This window comes from Pyricularia pennisetigena, chromosome 5, assembly GCF_004337985.1.
Source record: "Pyricularia pennisetigena strain Br36 chromosome 5, whole genome shotgun sequence".
NCBI lineage: Eukaryota > Fungi > Ascomycota > Sordariomycetes > Magnaporthales > Pyriculariaceae > Pyricularia > Pyricularia pennisetigena.
This window is the reverse complement of record NC_043743.1, coordinates 2,310,248-2,319,396: the sequence shown is the minus strand read 5'-3', so window position 1 is coordinate 2,319,396 and position 9,149 is coordinate 2,310,248. Positions and strand designations below refer to the sequence as shown.

Below are 9,149 nucleotides of genomic sequence, written 5' to 3'. Positions count from 1 at the left end.
ATTCCCATCGCCAATTCTTTTTTTTCTTTACCACCTTCAACAAATCGTTGCTAGCAACTCTTTCCGCGTCTCTCTGCTAGAACCAGACATATAATTCTCCTCTCGTTCAACACAAATTCAGATTTCTGACGACTTTCTCTGCCCACCTGATTCTGCTCTCGTCAGACTATTTCTTGATCATCACCATACAGACACACAGAAGACACAAAATGGCCTCAGTTCAGACTACCATTCCCCATCCCCTGTCGTCTGCCGCCTCTGAGCAGGGACAGCTTCCGGCAGGCTTCCCTGCTGTCTTGGACAGCAGCCTTGCATGGATCGGTGCCGACTACAAGAACGCCGAGAGCTATACCTGTCAACTCACAGACGCTGACATTGCCGAGATCGAGGATGCCGTCAAGCACTTTAAGTGTTAGTTGAACCCCAGCATTCTATGTCATCATGGAAGCACATCGGCGAGTCGATTTTAGCGTTACTAACCAATGCTTGCCGATACAGCTCTGGATCTCAAGGGAAGCCAAGTCACCCGAGACACATTCCCGCTCAAGACCCTCGGTAATATCCTCGATGGAGTCTCGGCCGAGATCTACGAGGGCAGAGGTTTTGCCCTCCTCCGCGGCCTGGATGTCCAGAAATACTCAGTCGAAGACTTGACTCTCATCTTCCTGGGTTTGCAGTCTTACGTTGCCGATCAACGCGGCCGTCAAGATGCCAAGGGAAACATGCTGGGTGAGCCCTCGTTGTTTTCGTCCCTCTCATACTCAAGTACCAACCATACTGACCATTCTTGATGCAGTGCACGTTATTCAGGACCAGACAAACAAGATGGCTGCGAACCACCACCGCCACTCGAACAAAGCCATTGTATGAAGCAACCAGGTTTTCTTCATCAGATCAACAGGCTCGCAAACCTTGTCGTGACTAACAATGAAATTGTATTAGACGTTCCACACTGACGAGGACGGAGACGTGATTGGATGGCTGACTCGGGGCCAGGCTGCCCAAGGTGGCAGCAGCGTCATCGCTTCCGCATACGCCATTTATAACCTCCTAGCAACAGAGCACCCGGAACTGATTGGCGCTTTGGCATCGCCATTCACCTTCTCGATTCCCAAGGTTGAGCGCCGCCCTGCCATTTTCTATCATGAGGGAAGACTTATCGTCAACTTTGGCCGCACCCCTCTGATTGGTAGCGAGGCCCACCCTCGCGACCAAAAACTGCCACTCCCGACGGATGAGCAGCTCAAGGCACTCGATCTTGTCGAGGAGATTGCTCACCGAGTCGAGCTGCGCATCAAGACTCAACCCGGCGATATTCACTTCATCAACAACATGGCCGTTCTGCATCGCCGGGATGCTTTCACCAACAATGCTACCGAGGCGGAGTTTGGACGTCGTCACCTCGTCCGGGTTCGCTGCCGCGACTCCCGTCGTGGTTGGGTCATTCCCAAGGATCTCAAGTATGCGTGGGACGACGCCTTTTCGATTGACGTGCGCCGCGGAGAGTCTTGGAACCTCGAGCCCAAGTCGGAGCTGTACTTCCCCCTGAGAAAGAACCCCAACTAGAACCCGAAAGCCATTTGCGACGCGCGCGCTTGGCCACTGACATTCGCTTTTGGGCTTGAGGTGCATTCTACCTTGTGCCAATACCTACGACATCCTGCTAGGATGATTGGAAGAGATTTCTTTGTCAGCCTGCCGTGTTTCATGTGTATGTACTTCTCCCATGCCGCCCCCGGCTGAAGTATGCACACGCTACGGCTAGGACATTGGGGAGAGGAGTAAAAGTCCGGGATTTTCCTTTTGCGGTAATGTTATCTGCAGCGGCTTCTTGGGATTTTGTACCGCTCACAAAAGCAATCTTTTTTTTTTTTCTGGTAACGAACGGTGGGGAATGGGAACGGAGTCTGTTGGCAGTACATACCTATACCCCTGTGCTCACGATTTTCTTATGGTTTTACCTTTAGCATATGTTAAAATGTCTCTCAATGGCTTAGCAAGAGCAAAAAATGAAATGTAACGATTAGAATAAACTTGGAAAATATGGTGTGCATGTGCATGTGTGTATCTACTCTGTATGCCTCTCTACCACACAAAGCACAAAAACACCTAACCCGTCTCGGGTGCTCCACAATTAAGTCACACCGATTGCGAAGCTTTGGTACGATTTGTATTTGTTTGTGGGACCATGTTGCCAAGTACCGTACCATGGTGCACAGCACAGCCAACGTGTGCAGCGGGGCTTCCTAGTTGTCCAATGGAATCCAGCTGTTTTTCTTCTTCTTCGTAGAATTGTTTTCTTTTGCTTTGGGTGTATGTAGTCTACCTGATTTCTCCGCTGTGGTTGGGTCGCAATATCTACTATCCGTAAATCGGCGGGTTTATGACAAGGGTCATGCAGCCAGCCGGAGTGAGTGAAGGGAAAAGGAAGACAATGTGGAAAAGGGGACTAGAGAAACTGGTGAAAAAGAAAAGCAACTTGTCTAGATTTGAGTAAATTTACCTGCCGCTCAGTATGTTCCGATAACCCGGTTGAGGAGCTATGAATGTCCCTAAACGGTTAGCCACGCCCGGCTTCATAGTCGCTCAGCTTTTACGAAACGACCTCGTCTGTTGAACAAAGAAGCATTGCCAATACCGCTGCGATTAACCGGAACCGACGTAAAAGCATCCATATTCGACCATTGACAGAGTTGTAAGTAGGTGGTGGGGGGTTTACCCAGAGTATGGTACATGCTACTACGCACAGTAACTGTAGTACTACTTCGATACCAAGGTATGCAAAATGCAAAACGGCGGAATATTTTGCGCGTTTGTTGCTTTGCTCTGTTTAGATCGACCACACGACTCATATAATGGGCCCTGCCCGCAGGTGCGGCTGAAAACCAAGAAACCTATAGTGATGGGTTTTTTTTTATTTTTGTTTTTATTTTTATTTTTGTTTTTTTCCTGCGCTCGCAATACACCCGATTTTGGACAATCCTTGACTTGCTGCCCAGTCATCGAATGACATACCCAATAGGGCATATAAGCCCATGCTTCTCTTGGGCTTCCATGATTATTCTTGGATTCTTATTTTCTTTTACTTTCATCTTTCGTCTTTGCTTTTCCCCTCATTTCTTTTATCATCGTGATTTGCCCCGGTTTTTGCGCAGCCTTTTCAGCAAAGGTATCCATCTACCCAGCGGTTGAGACTCGACAGGGGCTAGTCTCAGTGCTCCAGACTAGACCCCTGCTGTCGCAGGGGCTGCCGCAGGGGACCGAGCGCTCTATGTACCTTCCAGCCATATGGCTTTTCGGCCAATCAAACTGGCCAAAAAGATCGCGCTCGTTCTAAGCGTTCTTTGGATGCACCCACAGGTACATTGCAAAGCCGCATTTGAGCCACGTTCCACGTGGTTCAATTATGGAGCTCTAGGCTTCAGGGGATGAGCCCTGAGACTATGTTATTAATGCGAATGGGTAATATATTAAGTTTGAAAGCAGTTGCAAAAAAAAAAAAAAAAAAAAAAAAAAAAAAAGAAGTTCTAATATATTGATACGTATTCTCGGTTTTGTTATTGCATGTAAATTGAACGCGTGGCCGGTAATTGAAGATTGGGCTGTATGTTGGCCGGGTAACTAAAAATGCAGAAAAGTCGGTATTAATGACCGTCGATTGTAGATGGGGAACAAGAGTGAGTGGGGTCTACGGATTACGGATCAACGGCAGAGAGAAAAACCGCCAAGTCAGCATGCATCAAAGCAACTAACTCAGCGACGTTTGGGGAATCGATTTCCACTTGCTGGATGCAGAGTTGCATCCCGCAAATAGCCAGTCGCATCTCTTTTTCTTTTCTTGTTATTAAATGAATATTAATCACCCTATCCGCTTACAAGACGTACCGCAGCCACATACGCATACATGTGCGGCGCGGACAGCCCCGTCTTGTACTGGTGTCCACCTTCTTGGTGATGAGCTGTGGAGGAAGGAAAGAAAACGAAAAGTAGAAACGCAAATCAGCGCATCTCAAGATGGCAGATGCCGAAAATAGATGGGCGGGGAAGGTTGAAACAAGGCTTATAAAATCGATTTCGATACCAAGAAGTAAGCGACATGCCGGGCCGAGCCACGGAAACTAACCTTACATGACTTTCGACTGGATGTATTGAGGCGTTTAATTCTTGATTAATTGGGCTGTATAAAAGAAAACCAAAAGAAATCCATGTCGGGTAGACCGAATCGGCGATCTCTGTTAAATCTCGAGATAAACTGCTGATCCTCTCATGTCGCCTACTGCTAGATTGAGCAAAGGTAAAAAAAAAAAAAAAAAAAAAAAAAAAAAAAAAAAAAAAAAAAAAAAAAAAAAAAAAAAAAAAAAAAAAAAAAAAAAAAAAAAAAAAACAATGACGGCTGAAATAAGCAGACAAGAAGGACAAAAAAAAAAAAATTCGACAACAAAAAAAGAGGTCAACCGTCGGGGTTGCAGTGACCCCCGCCCTAGCTATGACGACGCATATGCCGGATCACGAAGCGTCGTGATCCTTGTGGGCCATACCACAGCACAGGACAGGCCGCATGCCAATCACACGCTGCGGGTTTTCTTTGCCGCATGCGGCGCATGTGCTGTGAAGATTGTGCCGCTTTTTTTGGCTACAGCTGGGAGAGATATCAATACACAAATCCCCATCCACGAGACTAGGCCATCGATACGCGCAGGGTCTTTGTTTTGGGTATGGCAGGCATACCGCCCGTCCGGATTTCCACATCCAGACACCGTTACCACTGCGGCCTGGGACATGCGCCTCGTGTGCGTCCTGCCATCGTCGCCCGTAAACACACCCTGTCGCCAATATTTTCATATGATACTCGCAAGGTCTTGGTTCTGGCCCATTGCGAGCTCTCGCATACACTGCCCAGATATGCGCCTTCCTTGAACAGGGACTGGTGAATCCGAAACCGGCCCCCTACAATCACGCATGCCTTGTTCACTTGGCCTCTGAAACTACGAATCTAGTGCTAATCTAGTACGGAATATGCATCTAGTGCCCACCGCTTTCTTGTGTGGTATAAATCATGGACTATAGATTGATTCCCCGTTGCCGAGCCCCAGCCGGGACGCCGGACGGCATTGTCCCGCCGGAAGCTTTACCGGATCAATTTCTTCTTCTCATCATCCTTATCGGCGGCTATAGATAGGACCTGAACAAGTGAGTTCAAGGCAAGCGCGCTCCATCATATCTCCGTCAGGAAAAACCACCATCTTCTAGCCTTTATCAACATAGCTTCAAACTATGCTCAACAACGTGCGATAGCCAGGTCCTCTCAAGACATGCAGTGCTTCCCAGCATTGTCTACCTCCTGCCATGGTGCGCATCGTGATTGGGGGTTTTCCTACAGCTCATGCCGGCTTGCAGGTCTCTTGTTCGGATTTTTATCCCTCGTCCCCCTTCGGCTCTCCAAGAAATGCAGTCAGGCGCGGGGAGCAAGAAAACATTACCCAAGTATCCGGAGCAAAGCAGCCGCTCTCGAAGTGAGCCGTTTCTCCTCCCCGAATGACACCGTCCCACCTACCCCGACTGTGCTGTAGATCCCCGCGCAAACGTCATGTTTGGTTTGATGATGCGACGCATGTGGACAGTATCCATGTGGCCATAAATGCAGCCCTTTTTCTTTTTTTTTTTTTTTACTATTATTAGTTGGGGGTGGATTTGTGTACGTTGGGCTTTGTGATGGTGTACATTTTGCGGCCCGATGAATGTTTCCCGCTGCTCGAGTTGTACAAGATAACCACTGAAAAACTTTTTCCTTTTTTTTCTTTTCTTTCTTTCTTTTTTTTTTTTTTTTTTTGACATTCTCGCGACAGACTTATACAGCCCAGAGACATCAAATTTCGCTTCGAAATGACTGATGCAGCATACTGCAGACATTGCGCTCCACATGTCACGCCGAGGTGCTTTGATGACGGCGTCGTTTTGAGCCAGCGTGATGCAGGCGCAAGGAGGCGCGCAGGAAGAGGGACGAGTGATGATTGACGAGCTGTCCTAATTACCTTTCCTCAACAAAATGCTACCTCACATGTTCAACTCTTTTTTTTTTTTTTTTTTTTTTTTTTTTAATTCTTTTTGGCAGGTGCCAACTCTTTGCTTCTAGGAAGGTTCCGTGTCACGTATCACAGCATCCTGCCATCAGAATTCTTTTTAAACCACCTGTCCCTACCCTTTTTGTCCAATTAACTTAGACAAGGGGATCGGCCAGGGAGGGTACGGGCACTTGCCTTATGCATATTTTTTTCCCCTGGGTGAAAAGGGGGCGGGTTTTTTTTTTTTAGGCCGGGGCTGTGACATGGTTCAATACTCCCCTTGTCAACACACTCTTGTGCGAAATACGCAAGCGGTCATAAATCCCATTGGATGTTGATAGGCAACCCCTGTGAATTTTCTTTTGCGTCTCCTCCTCGTCGAAGGAAGCCGCAGGGTGACCCCACGAGAATAGATATCTGTTGTTCTCGACTCTTTCGTCATCGTGGCTGTGTCTTTGGCAAATGAATCGAGGCCTGATCTCCGATTTGCCACAAACCAAGAGTCCTTGAATATACTGAACGATACGGACAGCGAATACTGCCGACGTTGCAGCGCATCTGGCGCACCGTAGGTGGCCATACTCTGGTTGGTTGCTACCATGTCAAAAACAATGTCAATATACGAGCGTGTTAATGGGAGAAAAAAAAGAAAAGAAGAAAACCATGGCTGGTGGTGAGGGTGCCTACCGTAGCCAGTCACCGTCTGCCCCTTATTTCGAGAAAGCCCACTCTTGATGATGATCGTATTTCCGATTGGGGTCTGCAATCTCCGTACGGGGAATCACTCTTTGGTTTTCTCCTTGTGGCCCCGGTCCCGAAGTCGGTCCCGGGAAACTTTTTTTTTTTTGTAGGGCTTTCAGGGGGGAGAACAGCGAGGCGATATACGAACGAGGCCTGGCCCCCTGTAAGTCCCTCTTTTTAAGCTGTTGACATATCGGTGCCGGTCTTGGCTCCCGCCGTCTTGCACTTTGGGGGGGGGGAAAAAAGGTCTTTGGAACATGCAAAAGTAGTCTCTAATATCGTCACTTCTCATATGGGAGCTTTACCGCTACCAAAGGTTTTGCTTCTCCGAATGCGTCTCCGACCTCCCCTCCAACGTCATTGGTAAGTTTTGTTTTGTTTTGTTTGTCAGGGATAAATCTAACATTCCAGCTGTGATGAGATGCATTTGAGCTGCCTTCTGCCATATGATACACCCTGTTGGGCCAAACATTATCTCCTCGCTACTGCATTCGAAAAGCCACAAGCGGAGGCAACGTTTTCCTGTGCTTCATTTTTGCAAAGCATGGTGCTCAATAGGCGGGAGGGCAGGAAGGGGGGGGGGAGCAAAAAATCCGACTCGGGTGAACTTGTCCGGGTGGTTGCAGACAACTCATTTCTTTGAAGAAGCGTGGCAAGCCCCGGACAATTGATCCGTGATTTGCCCGCCCATCCACACCACACAGCGGCAGCTTGCGGCCGGCGCGCAGGAGAAATTGGAACGGCAATGGGACGCGAGAAGGGAAGGTGGGGTGAGCCGCCCGTGCCGAGAATCCTCGAGCCTTGAGCGCTTTTGGCGGGAGCAAAAGCTCCGCCTCTGCCGTTTGCGAAGGGGAAAGAGGGGGGGAACCCGCTTGAGCTGATTGCTATATTATAAATCTGTAGGGTATCTCTTAAATTCATTTTTTTTTTTTTTTTTCAGTTGTATTGGTGTATTCATTTATTTGGTCGAGGTGGGTCTGGCTTACTGATCCAGAAGAGCCCATATCTCAGGCTTTTTATGTTGGGTGTGTATTTTGAACCCGTTCAGACCTCAGACCCTGCCTTGGGGCGAGCATTTAGCCAAGATCCAGACAGCGTCGTTGTGATTCTGCCTATGCGAGAACCGAAAGAAGAAGAAGAAGAAGAAGAAGAAAAAAACAGGCTGTGTTGACGCCGTGTAACCCCTCGGGACGTTCTTGGGGGAGCGAAGAGCGGCTCCGGCCGGGCGGCTGCATGGTCTTTGCATACGAGCGAGTCTTCCGTCGCGACACCTGAAATTCCATTCCGATATCGTAACTTCCTGTGCAAGATTAGCGCGGAAGGTTCTCTTTNTTATAGTTTTATCTGGCCCGCGCCGTAATCGGCAGACTTTCCCTCTCGGAAGGGACGGATTTGCTGTGCTGACGGATATAGAAGAGACTTGATTACTGCCGGCCTACGTTTGTGTTTGTGGCGGTCACTGCACCGCTGGCTATGCATGACGTTGATGTCATCCAGGTGGAAAGCTACTACTACTGCTACTACTACCACCACCACTACGACCATGGCCGATATATCACTTCAATCTCAATGATTGCTGAAAAGAGCAAACAATTAAACAATCAAAGCCTATAATTCCCCAGTAGACACTATGGAAATATAGAGCGAGGCTCCCGGGTCTGGTCAAAGTCAGTCGTTGACCCCTTTCGCTGAGTTTCTTTGGTCCGTGAAAATTTGTGTACTCCCAGTCAATTCGCCGAAGCCATAGTATTTCCCCCCATCTTACGTCTTTGACTATATCGTGACTTGCAGGCTTCGTAGAGAGTGAACAGCGTCCAGGAGCTTCGTCAACCAGAACATTCTCCTAGGTCCGCGGTCCTCAACTCGGTCAATTGTGCAGTTCCCCCTGAGCCCCCGAACCAGGAATGCATCGGGTTCCCTGACGGTATGATAACTGCATAGTTACATGTATCGACGCTCTGCTTGAGTTGGTTTCAAGACGACAAGAACCATCCAGACCTAGGATTCGAAGCTCCAAACGCTTGGATCCTGTGAAAAGACCATTCTTGTCCGAATTCTCCCCCCACGCGCTGACAAGTCTCTCATCGTAAACGTCGCTGTCTGACTCTGCTTGGGCGGCGGAGCAAGGGTGATGTATTGCAATATGAATCAGCAACCCATTGTAATTTGATGTAATGCTACGTCGCGCACTGAAAGCGTTGAATCAAATGTTGATGAGAAATATCGTTGAGCCAGGGGCATGATATCTGCCAACGTGTTGTCATGGTGCAGATCCCAACGTCCCCTGTAGCGAATGACCAAGATGGTCGTTACCACTACTTAGCTGCGACTATCGGGCTGACGTGG

General features: G+C 48.4%; 1 protein-coding gene across 1 annotated transcript; it reads left to right on the top strand.

The window, feature by feature from the left end:
* Positions 1–209: 209 nt before the first annotated feature.
* PpBr36_08630 (uncharacterized protein) lies at positions 210–1,566 on the top strand (the record flags this gene model as incomplete). Its single annotated transcript, XM_029895758.1, has 4 exons — positions 210–411; positions 499–729; positions 797–864; positions 943–1,566. 4 exons carry the CDS (start codon positions 210–212, stop codon positions 1,564–1,566), a joined length of 1,125 nt encoding a protein of 374 aa, XP_029747704.1.
* Positions 1,567–9,149: the final 7,583 nt, after the last annotated feature.